The sequence below is a fragment of the Haplochromis burtoni genome, unplaced genomic scaffold (genome assembly GCF_018398535.1).
Source record: "Haplochromis burtoni strain Fernald_Lab_line unplaced genomic scaffold, NCSU_Asbu1 Contig_20, whole genome shotgun sequence".
Lineage (NCBI taxonomy): Eukaryota > Metazoa > Chordata > Actinopteri > Cichliformes > Cichlidae > Haplochromis > Haplochromis burtoni.
This window is the reverse complement of record NW_024582381.1, coordinates 3,025,640-3,042,201: the sequence shown is the minus strand read 5'-3', so window position 1 is coordinate 3,042,201 and position 16,562 is coordinate 3,025,640. Positions and strand designations below refer to the sequence as shown.

Sequence of the window (16,562 nt, the reverse complement as noted above, 5' to 3'; positions counted from 1 at the left end):
TTCTTTGGGCCACGACGCCTATGAGTCTGCACCAATGTAGCTCGCCTGGCCTCACAGGAAGGAAATATTACCTGGAGCGGAGCGTTAATTGGAAAGTGCCCAGACGCCGTTGAGTGCTAATGAACAGCCAAAATGGCCACAGAAATGAAAAAGTAAAAAATCCAGATTGAGAGCAAGGGAAGAAGAGGGGGTCAAAAACTCACTGAGGCTCTCTGTGAGCCCTCAGCCTCTGTCCGAGGCTTACGGCTACTTCCTTCTCTATAATAAGGGGTTATCCCCCTGCACAATGGAGAAATTAAAGTGTAAAACCTTGCAAGGCAAATTACAGCTTTTCCTCTGCGTTAGAGGAAGTGTCTTGATATGTAAACAATACCCCCTCTTCAGCTGAGTACCCTCTCCCTCTCTCTTTCTCTCTTCCTCTCAGTCGCCCCCCTCACCCCTTCCCCCCTTCCCTCCTTCTTTGTTCCGTGGGAATTTCAGATGGGCCAGATTCTCCCTAAGACTACAACTCTGTTGAATAAAGAGGATTTACAGTACCTTTATCGCTTAAGCATCTCAAACCTGTTTCGCCAAAGCTAACACTTAAAGAATGTGCACAGCACTCATGCAAAGAGCATAGACACAGTTTAAACTATCTGAGGTTAACTAGATCTTCCCCAAAACTTCTTTTCCACTTCTAATAAAGACAGGAAGATAGTCATGATTCCAAAATTAACAGTTTAAATCATGTATGCATTCAAAAAGCAGTGCGTATTTTCTGCTGTGCACCTGGAAAGAAAGTGCCTCAGTCTGCACAACAATATCACACACACTTGCCTTTCAGCAAGACAGCTTGTACCCAAGAACAAACAAAAAGCAGAGCCAAACCTCTACTCAGTATCATACAATTCAAACATAGCTTTTTTGTGCATATGTATATTTCAGTAAAAACATAAGGTTGTTGATTTACAAGCAACCTAAACTGAAGCAATACAAAGAAGATGCAGTTATGAAACCAAGGGCTAAGCTAACGGACCAACAACAACACAAATGCACAGAACTGCAAAGAAGCTACCAAAGATGAGTTAATACTAGAACATAAAAATGATGTGGGATATCAACGACTGATAACTGTCCAGTTATGGAAACTTGTCTTTTACAGAACATAATACAAAGGAAAAGATGACTGAGGCAATTTAATTTTATAATTACACAGCTTGCCCAGCAGTGCAGTTCCAACTCCTCTGTTTAATCGTGTCAGTACTGTGTGCAGCACATGTTGCAGAGCTGAGCAGCCAGTATATGTGCTGTTGTTCTGCAGGAATATTAAATTCTTGCTTATAATTCCTGCAAAAACCCCAGAACATATACTAAATACTTACCACTATGAACACTTCCAAACACTACCTTATATACCATTTTTACATTTTACATAATGTTTTCCATTCATGTTTACACTTCTTTATACTTTCTTAAATGTCTTTGTTTTTCTCTTTTGCTAACAGTTAAGCATCACATACCAAGCCCAATTCTTTGACTGTATGAATTTTCTGATTTTGACAATAAAAGTCTGGATGTCTGGATCATGGAAACAAAAAGTGCTACTTTGTAATTCTGCAGTGTTGCTAAAGTTTAGACCGGTTTAGAGTGGATGTGCTATATTTACTGAATGACCTCTTCAAAAAAAGCCCTCTTTCTCTTGTTTGTTTGATTTCAAAGAGTAATGAATTTCTAAAGTTAAAGCAGGAGGAAAGAATAAAATTATCCAGTGTAAACAAATGGTCTTGGCAAATATCTGAGTCTGTGTTTGTGAGGCAGCACTGGACTCGTGACTGGTTTTCAGTTGAAGCATTGCAGTTTCTTTGTGAAATAGTTTATACAAATCTTCAGGCCCGTGCAAAGTGCGATGAAAGCGGTCAAACAGACAGACGGGATATTTTTCAGCTCTGTGTCTGCCCTGAACATGTCTGTATTTGTTGCTGTCAGGGGATGACCCCAGTATCCTTTGAAGCCCAAACCAGGAATTCTCAGGCTTAGCTGACACCATCAGGGGAAATCACCTGGCAAGCAAAACACAACAAGCTTACATACTATACTAACACAAATGCCTAACACACACAGCCTTCAGCTAAATAAACGCTCATTTGCAGACTATTGATTAGATGTAGGGGGGGAAAAAAGTGGGAAACTTCACTGTACAAGTGTAATTATAGCTTTGCATAAGAAAACATTATCTTTACTTGGCAGAGGTAAGTCTGGGAATATGCTTGGTATTTTCTAAGAATGTAAAAGCTGAATTTGAACACCATTCATGTGTTGCACATGTACTAAAGCATCCCAAGCAGCTTATAGGGCTGGATGGTATAGTAAGAAATTCTATCTTAATATTTTTAGGATGATTTACACAATGCATTTATCTCTGTACTTTCTACTAAAGCAACAAGTGAGAAGTCACAGCAGTGATTAATTTCACTCGGTTGAGGATCGAGTTTCTTTCAGTATGTTAGGTGTAATAAAATGCAGAAACACAAACTAAAGCCATGGACTGCTTGGACAGAGACTCTAGACATATATCACAGTTTTTACCTGATGTCATACAGGAAGTGAAGCCATTATATTTACACTTCATTGCACTTTATGTAACAAGACATGTTAGCTTTTATGATAACAGCTGGCTATATATGAGAGGAGATATCTCGGTGGACACACTGAGAAGCATATTTGCTTTCTTGCCCTGTGCAGGATACACAGATTGAGCTCATGGCTCAAGTCGAGACTTGTTTAGCTTAGCTTAGCTTGAAGACCAAAGATACTGGGGAACTGTTCACTTTACTTTCTCCAACTAGCACCTCTGCCATTACACTCCACCAGACTCCACTCACAAAAGTGGCAATTCTGCCTCACAGAACATGAATGATGGTTAGTTTTGTGTCTTAAGTGTTTCAGTTCAGACCCAAATGGACCCAGTAAACCCCAATGCTCACAAAGTAGAAAAGCTACTTTTTTTTGTCAGCAAAGTCTAAAGGCTTTACAAAGAGGGCGTTATTTTCCCCAAATGAACAAATTTCATTGACAAATCTAAATTTTAACATTAAGGTATTATGAGACGCGTGTTATTCAGTGATGTATTGGCACTGTGTCCCCCTCCACGCTCTTCACATAAAATGCAAAACATTAAATGAAACCACCAGCACGACTTTACTGACAAAACACTGAAAGCAGAAACATTATGAAGGATAATTTCTAACCACTTTTGAAAATATATGAGTGTATTTTAAAATATCTATATACTGCTTAGTCCTTGCTGCTTGTGTTGCCTTGGGAAGATACTTTTCTACTTTTTCCATCAATTTTAAGTTCATGTGCAACTTAGTATTGGTCATTTCTTTAGGTTCTCTGAGTTTGCCAAATGAGATTTAATATCTTGTGAGTCTCAGGTTGCATTCCTAATCTGCACAGCTGCCTCGCTGGTGTGTAGTGTATTCAGAAACCCAATAAACAATACAATGGCAGCTTAGCTAAGATCTGTTTGCTATACATATGAACACTAAGGCAATTCAAGCGTAAAGTGATAGGTTAACAGACCAAAAGCAGGGACATGTGTCGTGTTAGGATGAGTCAAAATGAGGAGAATTTAAGATTCAGATCTCAGACATCCTGTTTCTAGAAGCAGGGTGGATGCTTTTAGCCAGGAATACCACTCAATCATGTGTTGCTACCCAGCTGTTAGAACGACTGACTTTATTCCTGCATTTTTCTTGCAGCTGGATGATGAATGACATTACAAATTAGTTTTCCATATGGCAGCATTTTGTTTGCTTTTTTTCTTTTCGAAGGGCCATGACAACCATCCAGGGGCCTCATGACAGGCTTAGCTGTGATTACAGAGCAGTGCAACTAATAGAAACAAAGTCCTGAAGAATTTTCTCACAAAGAATAAGAGGATGTAGCAAATGGATACTTATGGCTGGTAGAATATATTTCCAAATTATAGCGTTTTTTGGTTTTTTTTGTTGTTGTTGTTGTTGTGTTTTTTTTTTTTAAATCCTGGAGTAAAGAAGGCGACATAAAGAACTGTACAGGAAAACCAGTCCCCAACTGGAATTTATCTTCTATTCTATATATGAAAAAATTGTATGAGATTCATCTTATTGCCTTTTTTGTTTCATATGACAAGACAACTCAAATGTTATGATAGCAGGTGGCTATATATGATTCCATATCATATATGGTGATATATCAGTGGAGTGATCTTACAGAAGTAGGTGGGCAATTGGGAAACTTTTGCTTTTTTCCCCTGTGTGGGATGAAAAGATGGAGCTCATGGCTCAAGTTGAGACTTGTTTTGCTTAACTTAGCTTAGCTTAAAAACAGAAGGTAGTGAGGAACTGGGGATAGATTTTTAAGTGTATCCTAGCTTGGATGGAAAAATATGGAAAAAGATTTACTCCTCGACTGGTTGGTGAATGCTGGACATTTCTTGCTGTTACTAGATGAAACTGTTTGCAAAGAGGAATACAGCACTGCACCAGTCCCCTGTAGTTTGTACGTAAGATGCCGACTGGATGAAAACTCTCAACAACTATTTGCCAAACAACAAGCTGTGAGGAGAGTGGCTCAAACCAAAAATGGAGATCCTTTGGCTTGAGAGAAAAAGTTGTGCCTTTTGAGACATGTTGGTTTCAGCTGTAAGGCACAACTTCCACTTGAAAGCTAATGGGCTGGTTTCATGACTTGGGCATTACTTGTATCCTTTGGATGTAATGTAATTACAAGGTACTCTGTTTTTTATGTAATTAAAAAAATATGAAAGTCATTAAATTTATAACACTGTGTTAAATCTATGCTGTGGCCTCACAGACACCTCCCCAAAAATGTGCATGTGTACCTCAACAGCTGTCTGTTTGGTAGTAATATACAGTGTAAAGACAATCCCCATCCACTTCTCACTAGAGTTGAAAACTTCATCAATTAAAAACTAATTCTGCCAATAATTCTCTTGAGTGTTTAAGGTTTAGTGCACAAGTTTTTCCTGCTGGTAAAGTAATAGAAGCTTAGAAAGCGTTAACAGTTAAAAGCACTATGGTAAAAATAAAATAAAATAAAATGGGACTACTACTTCCAGGCCCAGAAGTAAGAAATTGTTTATATGGTATATAGCTTTAGAAACTTGTCTTTATTCTGAACTTTGAATCCCACACACAGTGAATATTCATCAGTGAAAATAAATTTTTTATGAAAATTGTATCCACTCTTGACTCAGATATCTACTTATTTTGCTGGTTGCCCAAACGAGGCCACTGGGGGCGGCCGGACTCATGGCTGGATGCTCCGTCTGGAGGAAGATTTCTCCCTCCTGGGGATGTGACTACGAAAAATATTGTAAAAGTTTATTTTTTCATAAATGTTTATGGAATTCCTCCGCCTCCGCTGCAAACCCAGCTGCTGCTGACAGGGCAGGATGGTCTGAGATTGTTTCCATCCATGACCGTTTTATTTAAAAGTTTGAACCAAAGGCTGGCAGGTGATGTGTATGAACAAGTGTGACTGTTCCCCAGAGCTGTGGGTGATTAGGCTAATTGCTAAACGCTACCAGAGGCAAGAGACTGAGGTGTTGAAACCTTATAGCTGTAATTAAAAGAACCAGTGTGTCCCCCAGGAGGAATTTCACTGATGGCAAAAATCAATTTCCTCCTCTTGCTTTCAGCTACAACACAATTACACCAGGCATTAATTTTAAAGACACCTTTTGTCCAGCGGCTTACTGTGGCTGGCACATACCTTATCTGTTGGGCGGCCGGAGTCGAGGGGGTCTTGTGTGAAACATTTGAGAACATTATCCCCAGAGAGCTGTTATGTGGATGCAGACGTTCTGAGGTCCTATATTCTCTTAACCACAGACATGCTTGTCTCATCATGGGTCAGTGGGCTTTCTTCCCCCTTAATCCTTTTCCTCCAGCAGTGTTTCTACGAGGGCGGACCACAGCTGTGCCTGCAGTCAAGGGGGAGGTTAGGGGATAAGAACCGGAAGAGCCTGACCACAAACTGTCCGCCCCGAGACCAACTCAGCCATATGAACTGGGCCTGTTTATATAAGCACCTCCCGCCTGTGTTTACAGCTAGCACACATTTTTGTTTTACCACGTCTAAACTCCTCGGACGTTTATTTGGCTTCACTTGAACTGTGAGTGTTAGGGCTACATTAGCGGATGAAAGTAGCCGAGGCTGGCAGACTGGGAACTCTAGTCTGAAGGATACTGAGGATTACGCTGGGGCGGAGAGGTCGAAAAGCGCAGTCGCAGACTTTCAACAAGTTTTTTGATAACATGGAGCATCTTCCCATGGCAAAAAAAAAAAAAAGCAGTTGCTTGAGCCGACACCTTAGAGAAGAGTTATAGGCACCTTCTTGGGCAGATTTCCATGAGTCCACAAACAAAACAGGCAGGAAGTGTCTGAGAGGTGGGGGCATGGATTACACTCTGCATGCTGGGAAAGGGCTTTCTGCTTAAGAGAGGATGAAGCACAAAAAGAAAAAGGGAAGTGCAAGGAAGGGACTTCAAGGATAGGGAGAGAAAGCTGGTTGACGGGGTGTTGGCTAATCCCCTAAAGCATCCATATATTGCCTCCACCTCCTCTCCCTCTACTTGTAAACTACGAGGAATGTAGCATGTTGTCTTTGGTTCTTGTGCGTGTAGACGCCTCTGGTACAGAGAGATTTATATCCACAGACATTGCCCAAAGCATACCACATTGCTTTTTTAATTCTGGAGGCTTTGAAGCAGAGGCGGAGCTCCAAAGAAACAACCAGTATCAGAATTGTCCTCTCATTTGAGCCTGATTTATGTTTCCTAACCACATTAGAGAGCTGCCAAAGGCTGTTAGCCCTCCATTGAGTTGGTATACAATAGATTCAGAAAATACAGTGTTAACATTGGGCTGTTTAATATTTTTCTCTCCGGCTGTCTTCTAAGCAATCTGTAAAATAAACATTTGTCTTGTGATATTCTTTTTCAAAAGTAGAAAGAAATGTCTCTGTGGTGCTTGGAGCTCGTTAGGAATTCCTCTGAACTCCTTGGTTGGACTCAATTTGGGGTTTCTTTGCTATAAACATAAAAAAGAATACTGGGAATGTATTCATAATTCAGTTTTACATAAAATACCCAAATGTTTGATTATATACCATAAATTAGACTGGAAACCCTTGTAGCCAATTGATCCCAGTCTCTGGAGGACAGCCACACCATTGCTTCTTATTGCCTCCTCTTGTACTTATTTTGTATGCCAGCCACTTTGTGATGAGAACTGCCTCCAATAACCAATGATAAAGGCTTCAGCAAAAGCTCAGGGATCAGAAATGAGTGTTTTTGGCTACAGCACAGCAATCAGCAAGGCCAAAAAACAAAACAAGATGTCCTCCTTCTGCTTTCACTTAGCATATCTAATCTTTGAATTCTGTCTTAGCCAGCCAGAGGCCTAAAGTGAAACACTAGATAAGACAGAGAGGCAGACATAGACATCAGGATTACTTAACTGTTCATAAGAGCCACATGAATTAACTTAAGCGCCCAGAAAGCCAGTCAACCGTTCAAGTATTGTAAGAATGCTAGCTGGTGGGAAGATGTGAATATGAGATGCGATCAAAGAAGCTACTGAAAAAAGTTGCTAAAAATCAAAAGATAAACCAAATTTAAATTTGGCTGATCACCAGCTCAAGATCATCTTCACACCGACCTCTGGACCCTTTTCAGTGTGGCTGCTATGTTTAGATCGCTTCACAGAAGTCATTTTATGACCTCTGCAAATTTTTATTTTTAGAAACAACATAGTCTAAAGCTCTGCTAACAGTCTCAACTTAGGGGATGAATTCATGGCTCAAAATGTTGCAATCCACTTGTCACGCATTGCTTTGAAGCTTACACCTAGGAGCTTCTGGACATTCCAACATCTTCATTGCCTAGGTAACGCTCTAATGTGTTTACCATGAGATCATATCATATTATCAATGACTTGAACTGGAAATTGGCAAAATAGATTTTGACTTGCTTCTTTCTGAAGATGCTGTTCATGTCCATGTCCATGTGTAAAAAGACAAATTCAATGTTTCCAGCTTGAGCTTGCGCAGACTTAAGACAGGTTCTTAACCTAATATTTCTTTAATACACACTTTCTAATGTGCCTTGAAAGATTCTAAGTGATGTTAAATTCAGTTTAAATGCTTTATGTCATTTCACGTAAAGCACACAGTGCTAGTGTTTTTGACCTCTCCAGACAATCAGATCACTTGTTTTGATGTTGAACTGACATCAGTCTGTTTACTTGAAAAATGTACATTTTTTAAATTTCATCTATTTCCATTGCACTTTTGGTAAAGTAGCATCAGAAGTCTTGAATTTAACTTGTTCTGCCTGTAGTCACTTGGTTGAAACACATACTGGAGCTATCAGGTATGAAATCTAAACAGGTATAAGTCGATCCTGCAGACAACAAAGCTATAAATCTGGAAATAAAAGCTGTAAATTGAAAGTCTTTCCGGGACAGAAACAATATCGGCATCTCTTGAAGTCATTCTTGGAGGACAGCAGTGAGTTCCTGATAGTGTGCTGCTATAGACCCTGACAGGAAAATAAACACTGGGACTTGGTCAATAGGCCTTCCTGTAAGCTTGTTGCTTGCAAGTCTTCTCAAGTATCAGGGAAGGCATTATTGATATGTTACAAAATGTTACTGTAAATGACAACTGATAAGAGTCGATTCCCTCTCCTCAGTGGGGATATATACTGTTAAAAATGAAACCCGTGACATGTTTGGTGGCTTTCAGACCCAGGGGAGGTGGGTTGTTTTTTTTTTGTGTAGCCATGTAATTCAATCTACAGCACCTCTTTAAACAGGACACATAACATAAGGTTGAATTTTTACTGCCAACTTAACTTGCCTCCTTCAAAGAATAATTCAGGAAGAATTGTGAGGAACTGCATTTTTCTTTTTTTAGTTGAGTACTTCAGGCATCACAAGATGAATTCTGTGATTCTTTCAACCAAGGTGGAGGGCCAAGGAGTTGAACCCCAAGGGGGGCACAGGGGTATAACATGAATGGAGTCATCCCTGCATAACTCTGGCCAGTGAGTGCCCCCACCCCCTCTTCCACCTCTGAACTGTTCGGTGGAACCACAGCAGTGTAAGAGCCTCATTTAGGAGCACAGAAAGAAAAGCAGAAATCTCTTTCTCAGGAAGATTAGTGGCTGTCCCTTTGGAGTAGCCCTGTGGACGGGGAGGGATGGGGGGAGGTCTATTTTTCTCTGGGACATTTTTCTCTGCCAGGGAGGGCCGTGACCCACTCCAGAGCACCATCCAGAGAAAGGCCCCGTGCATAAGGCAGAGACCTCAGCAGAGACCCTCAGACTCAAGTTCTGAGACTTACCCAATGATAACCATAATTAACACCCAGTTCCTTATCGCAAATCCACCCTCCACTCCCAGAAAGACCAATTATACTACACACCATGTCTTCATCCATCTATGCTACGCTTTCGGTACCTTTACCTGTAAAACAGCTTATCTCATGGGTGGTAACCTCTATGGTACTACAGCTGTACCCTTGTGGAGACCAGAAACCAGTCTTGAACCTTTGGTGACAATTTTGGACTTTAATGTCAAGATACAAAGATCTTGACATTAAAGATCTTTGTATCTTCTAGTTTCTGAAACTGTGTTCAGCATAGGGCTAAAAAGCAAGAGATTCACCTGCTGACAGGTACCTGATTCAGAATAAAATTTTCTTAGTCCAATAAAATGGACTCAAACTTAGTAATCAGATAATTCCAGCATTTTAAATCTAGAAGAAAAGTTGCAGATGCAATTTGTTTTCTGCTTATTGTAATATATGATCCATTTTTAGCCTTCAGAAAGTTACTCATAGTTACCCTAATAAAAAGCCCCAAGGAGTTACATTCAAATACCCGTAGGAACAGAAACAGACATTTTTTGGATTTCTGTTTCAGAGATATTTCGAGTTAGAGTAGTAAGACTTATTTTTGATCTATTTTCATGAGGAAAGACTGGAAGAAGTGATTTAATGCTTTTGCAGTAAGGGCTCTCGAAAGTGAGGTCATTTTTCTCCTATTGGCACTCTCCTTAGATACATCAGTGCTGAGAATAACTGTGGACATTACGTTTTATATGCTGAGGATCATCGATCTTTGCAAAGGCTTCACAAGCCTCTGGCAAATTCTAAGAAAGATGAAGACAACACTGTGGTTAGGCAGAAATAATCAGCATTACCCAGCTTGTCTGCTCCACTGGCCTCGTACAGTCAACACAAAAATGAGCGATGATGGAAAAATTCTCTCTTGCAAACTTTTTCTGAATATAACGGGAGTCGTAAAAGAACTCTGGCAGGTCTGTGTTTGAAACCGTCACTCTTCGTCAGTCGAGGTCAGAGGAGAGTAGCACATCTGAGCGCATGTACACTTTGGTGCAAAGTGGGGAGGGGGGGTGTATCAATCACAGGTTTCCCTTTGAAATTGTGAGATGTTTTACAGTCCTGGAAGTGGGCACCTAATCTGAACACATGTTATTCTGACATGCTGAAGCACTCGTAAACCCCTGGGCCTGGGAATCAGGTTGCGGGAGGCGAGCCTGTGGAAGCACGCCCTGCACCGAGACAGATGCAGGCTGTCACACAGAATGTGGGTGCCCATTTAAAACCATTAAAAAGACCCTGAGAAACAAGTCTGATTCTTATCATATGGACTCAATCTGATCTGGGCGTTTGTGCCAGCATTCCCCTTTCCCTTTATCCTCATCCTACTTCTTCTTTCCCCTTGGATCCTAACACACTCTCTTTATTAGAAACCAGACACAAACTTCCATTATGTTTCCACACTCAGAGAGACAGACAAGTTCAACAAGGCAATGCAAGTCTCCATGAAACACAAGCAAAGTGATGAGATTCGTGACCAGCTGACAGAAGGGATTATGGAGAACAAGATGTTCACGGGTTGTTTCTCCTTGAGTTACACTATTCCATTGTGGAGTTATATTTTCAAAAATAACCTCACTGCATATGGACTATACAGGGGACCATTTGGTGTCGCCGTTAAAGCTCAGAGTAATCATCCTTTTTCAACTTGCAGGGATACTGTTTTTTTGGTTTTTTTTATTAGTCCTTTATCCAGGTAAAAAATCTCATTGAGATTAAAAATCCCATTTTCAAGAGAGACCTGGCATCATGGCAACAAAAGTCAAAATACGCATACCACATAAGTATATAACATTTAAAACAAATACAACATCCCATACCAACATGTGTAAAATAACAGATCAAATTAAAAGTACATTAAAACAATCACACTGAGTAAAAGAGTTATTCTCTCGTTCATTTAAATCAGACTTAAACTCTCCCAAGGTAACCAATTCTGATAATTGGTTTTAAAGTGAAACAAGGCTCCTAAACAGTCTGAAGGCTGATAAACCTGCGACTTATCACAACAAGAAACCTATAGCTCTTTTAAAATTGAACTATTATCCTTGCGCATCCAATAGTGTCACAGGCAGTGAGTGAAGCTACTCACTCTAAAACACACCATGTGCTGTCATGGTGACTGGCAGTATTTTATGTCCTGTAATGAGACCACATTGGTAATTTTTCTTTAAAAAGCATTTCCATTTTGGTCTTCCTAAGAGGAAGAAATTCTTTAAGAAGAGTGGATCTGAACCTAAACCTAAACCTTACACCCACTTGGTCAACGGAAATCCATCTGGGGTTAGGGTTAGGAGTAGGACGCGGGTACTTTTAAATGTAGTTTGAGTACTTAAAAATTCCATTTCAAATACGACTAAGCAGAACAAACAAGGCCCTAAAAGTTTACCAGTGCAAAACTACTTGATGTATTCACAATCGTCCTATATTTTTTGTTTGAATCTGCATACTAATATAAGAAACGAAAAGGAGGCATAATCCAAATTGAAAGCAAAAGCCTTAAAACTATTTAATGACATACTAATGTCCTACTTTAAAGGTTCCCCTGTGTGACAAAGTGAGCTTTGTGATGGCAGGGCATCAGGCACTTCATTAAACAGTAAAACAACTTGAATTCGCTGCAGTGGCCTCTCACTTGATGCCAGAGCATCTTTCTGAGGGGGTTCAGTGTCCACCAGCCGGCGTTAGTAATTTATAACACTTGCACCTCAGAGGCCCCAACAAGGTCCTCCAACCTCGTTATGATGAGTTTTCATCACACACTCACTAATGAAAACATGAGCTCTCATCTTTTAATTATGAGACGAAGTCTTGGACACCCAGCACCCTCACTGTTACCTCACAAGCACAAATAACCCCTGATGGTTGCAGCCTGCTGCTTTTCAATGGGGCAAGGTTATGAAAATTCGACCCCCACAGCCTCCGTGACACACAATGGTCACAACTGTGTAAACGACTGAATAATTCATGTTATGGCAAGTGCAATATTTTCTTATCGCTGGTTTGAAAAACTTTTGGACCCTTTGTGGAGGTGCCAGAGAGGACGTACTGAAACGCCCTAGTTTCTCACCACGCATCCCTAAACAATTAATGCTCATGGCTCCTCTCGTGGCAGGCCACCAAGCCCATCATTAAGCAGAAATAGCGCTAACGCCACAATGTCATACGACATCTTGTTAGCATTTCAAAGGTGCTTCCCTCCTCCCTCCTCTTTATCCACGGCCTCTGATACACCATGTCGTCCACTGCTGTGCCAGCCTTTTTTAGTAATTCATGAAATTTACACTCGGGAGGTGAGAACAAGGTCTTTCGACCTCATTATAACATTTTTTCATCACTCATTCTCTGACATCTCTGAAACACGCAGCCCCCATCTTTGAGCATTTTCATGTGCCACCCAACTACTTAGTGAGCAGCAGTTCACTGCAGTGCAGAGTGCAGAAACCTAAAGACAAAGGTCCAGATTCTGGTGTTTGAAGGCGCCAAAGAGAAGCTGATTTTTTTTTTTTTTTAACAAATTACTTTGACAAGTATTATGTCAAAGCTCTAATCTGTCATGTCTTCTGCTGTACTTCCACCTTACAATGAGGAAAGAGCAAACGGATACGGATGTACCTCTGGTCAGAGTGGTGGGCGAGGGTTTCTTCGGGAGTTCTGAGAAGCTGCTTCCATCCAGACCAGAACTCTTACACTCCTTCTTGTCAGTTGCTGTTGGAGCTGAAGTTTCCATGCTGCTCTTCAATTTCTGTCACAAGCTGCAGAGGCAAGACACACATAAGAACATAAGGTCAAAAAACTGATCAAGGAAAACATCATGTGGTGAAGGAAGTACTGCGCTGAACTCAAAGTCCTGCAGAAGCAAAAACAGCGTAATAATAATAATAATAATAATAATAATAATAATAATAATACAGAAAAGTCAGACAGTTGTATTAATGTATTGTAGTAATGTATTAGTGTTCTGTCATTCTGGGAAATCAACTCAAAAAAAAAAATTTCTTTCATTGAAAAATATTTAAACATTGTCCTTTTCTTCTAACGAGCGAAAAAGATACTCATCATTCTCACATCTAGCACACCAGTTCTCAAACGTTTTCTTGCATGCCCCTCTTCAGAAACTCAGACTAATTCCCACTTTACAGTCCACATTTATCTTCAATTATTAACATGAATAGTAACAAAAAATAAAAGCAAAGAACATAAAACTGACCCCTTACAGTGGGTCAAATACCCCAACAGAGGGGCCCACCCCACAGTTTGAGAACCACTAGACTAACAAAAACAGAGCTAAGTTTAACAGAGCACAAATGTTTCCATTCACAAACCAAACAAATTTCAACAATCTTTAAGCTACAAAATAGAATTTAAGTTGGAAAAAGACCCAACATTAAAATCTGGAGATTGTAGAATTGCACAGTTGGGCTTTCAGGAAGCCAAACATTAAATAAGTAAATTACTCTCAGCAATTACTGCTGACATAACAGACGGCACAGGAAGCAAGAGAGGTGAATTTTTTTTCATACTGAACTAACAAAAACTGTCTTGCTATAGTGTGTTTGTAGCATATCTCCATAGGTGTGCATGTGTGTTTATTGGGCCAGTGTAACCGAAAAGCCTTGAACACACACACACACACACACACCCTCAGGTTTCTCAGTTTGATGTAATGAGTTCATGGAGCCCCTTCTGTTCCAATTGTAAATGTGAGTGGCCCTCAGCGCTGAGGTTTTAGCCTCACGCACTGTGTCAATACCTCCTCATGTCTGTGTGAAAGGCTCGATGACTTGGCAACCTGCCACTTGTTTGACATGGTGGGACCTACAAGATCATCCTCTGCTGAGAGCAAATAAGACCCAGTCTCTCCATCCACCTCCCCCACCAGCCCCCCACCACCGGGCTGGCCTAGAAGGGAAAAGTCATTCTCCGCGCTCTGGCTAGCTTGTGGTCATTGCTTTTCCACATGCTTTCAGACACTGGTGAGAAAACGTTTGTCACAATGCTGAAAAGACAAGAGAATGAACAACTGCATGTAATCACAGGGGGGTGTTGGGTCTGCAGGTTTCTGTCCTCTCCTCACACCTGTTTGCAGCTAGCTGATTAAAACAACCTCAGATCTTATAAACCAAATGTGTTTATGACCTAATATGTGCCCAAAGAACACAAACAACATCCAGAGGATATTAATTGTTGCTTATATATGAGAAACAAATGTGATTTTTGGCTGCAAAGAAACCACAAAATAATTCAGTTATACAGCACCTATCCACAACAACACCCGGCTCACTTTGTGTTAGGGAGGGTCACCTGATCCATCCCAAACTATAAGCTTTTTTAGAAAGCTTATATCTTAAAGTTTGAAGTCTAATCTTAAAAGCAGAGAGGGTGTCTGTCTCCTGAATCCAAACTGGGAGCTGGTTCAACAGAAGAGAGGCCTGATAGCTGAAGTCTCTAACTCCCATTCTACTTTTAGAATCTCAAGGAACCACAACTAAGCCAGTGCTCTGTTGGGATTATATGATACTGTGAGGTCTTCAAGATAAGATGGGGCCTAATCAAGAGGAGAAGTATTTTAAAATTCAATTCTGGATTTTAAATTGCGCCAAAAAAGAGACGTTAATATAGAAGAACACGGATCTCTCTTTCTAGTCCCAGTTAGTTGTCTCATTGTGTTTTTTGGATCGACTGAAGGCTTTTCAGGGAGCTTTCAGAGCAGCCTGATGATAATAAATTACATTAGTGGAGCCTAGACGTTGTAACATATTAAAACACGGGATGGTGTGACACCAGGTAAATACACAATTAGGAATGTGGAGAATGATACCGTCATTCAAATGGAAACCTCAGTGATCTGGTTCCTACCAGGCAAACGTGTGAAGCGTTGTTTTCGGTTTCATGTGGATTTCCAACATGTCATGCTTTATTGTGAGGTGTGCGTACTAGCAGCCATGTCTGTTACCCTTCGGAGGTGCCAGTCGCCTGTCAGTGAGCCAATGTAAGCCGATTAGAGGTGGGCGACTAACAGGTTTAGGCTACATCTGTTTCTTTTTTTCTGCTGCCAAAAATGTCGCTGAGCTCGCCAGCGAGCCATCTCGTCTCTGAGAAGTCCGTCACTCTGACATCACCTTAGTGATAGAATCTAATTTGCTCTTTCATGGGCCTTTATCGTATTTAGACTTGGCCAAAAAGCCGACTAGTTTTTGGTGGTGATCCCTGTTGGCTCGGATAAGATGTGCCCATGAACAGACCAGAGCTCGGAGCAACCGTGTTCGCCTTTCAAGCAGCCTGACTGAGAATCCTCCCCTTAACATTGCCGCCTGATGAACATCTGGCATCGCATTAATGGCCGTTTCCATGCTTTTACAGCAAGCCAACTATTTGGTTTCCAGTTGCCTCTGAACCTCGAGCCAATACTTAGATTAAGAGGGGTTTGGGGGTCGTTTAGCAAGAAACGAATAAATAAAAAAACAGGTGCAAAAACTGTCAATAACTGGAAAATTTGAGCACATTTTTGAAAAAGTGGCCCCAACTTCACCCTCACTCATCCTTCCTTAATACCTTGGAGCTGTTACATTACACCCTCCACCCCCCTTAACCAATTTCTCCCTACAGGCAAGACCCTGTTGCCCCCGATGACAGGGGAGCCCAGTTCTGACGGGCTGGTACAGGTGTCAGGAACTAAGCGGACAGATGGCAGGGGCCAAAGGCGAACAAACAACAAGGGTGCACTTCTTTACTCATCTTCTGGTTGGCTGGGCAGCCTGTCGCAGGACGAGCAGCGTCCCCCCCCCCATCCACCCTCTGGTGTCATGTGACCACAGGCTCAGAGACTTCAGAGGGCAGAGCAGGCATCTGATTGAGTCTTCTTTTTTTATGTTACACCTGAGCAGAACCCAGGCTTTTAAATTTATCTGGTCTCTTACAAGACGGTCACTGGAGGCGATGCTCTACAGACGGCCTCAAAATTCTGATGATCGAGTGATTTCCTGGAAGTGCAGAGCTAAAAACACCACAGCAATGTCAGTCTAACAACAAAATCCCAAAACAAGACTTGCACAGATTGCAGTTCTAAATGATTTATTTTGTTCATCTGAATGCAAAGCTGCTT

At 41.0% G+C, this 16,562-nt stretch overlaps 1 protein-coding gene across 1 annotated transcript in view; it reads right to left on the bottom strand.

The window, feature by feature from the left end:
- gli2a (GLI family zinc finger 2a) overlaps nucleotides 1–16,562 on the bottom strand; it is an 85,397-nt gene that overhangs the window by 54,656 nt on the left and 14,179 nt on the right. The window contains exon 2 of the mRNA XM_005919355.2: nucleotides 13,073–13,212. Coding sequence (XP_005919417.1) covers nucleotides 13,073–13,187 — 115 coding nt within the window. The 5' untranslated portion in view covers nucleotides 13,188–13,212. The remainder of the gene's footprint in view (nucleotides 1–13,072; nucleotides 13,213–16,562) is intronic.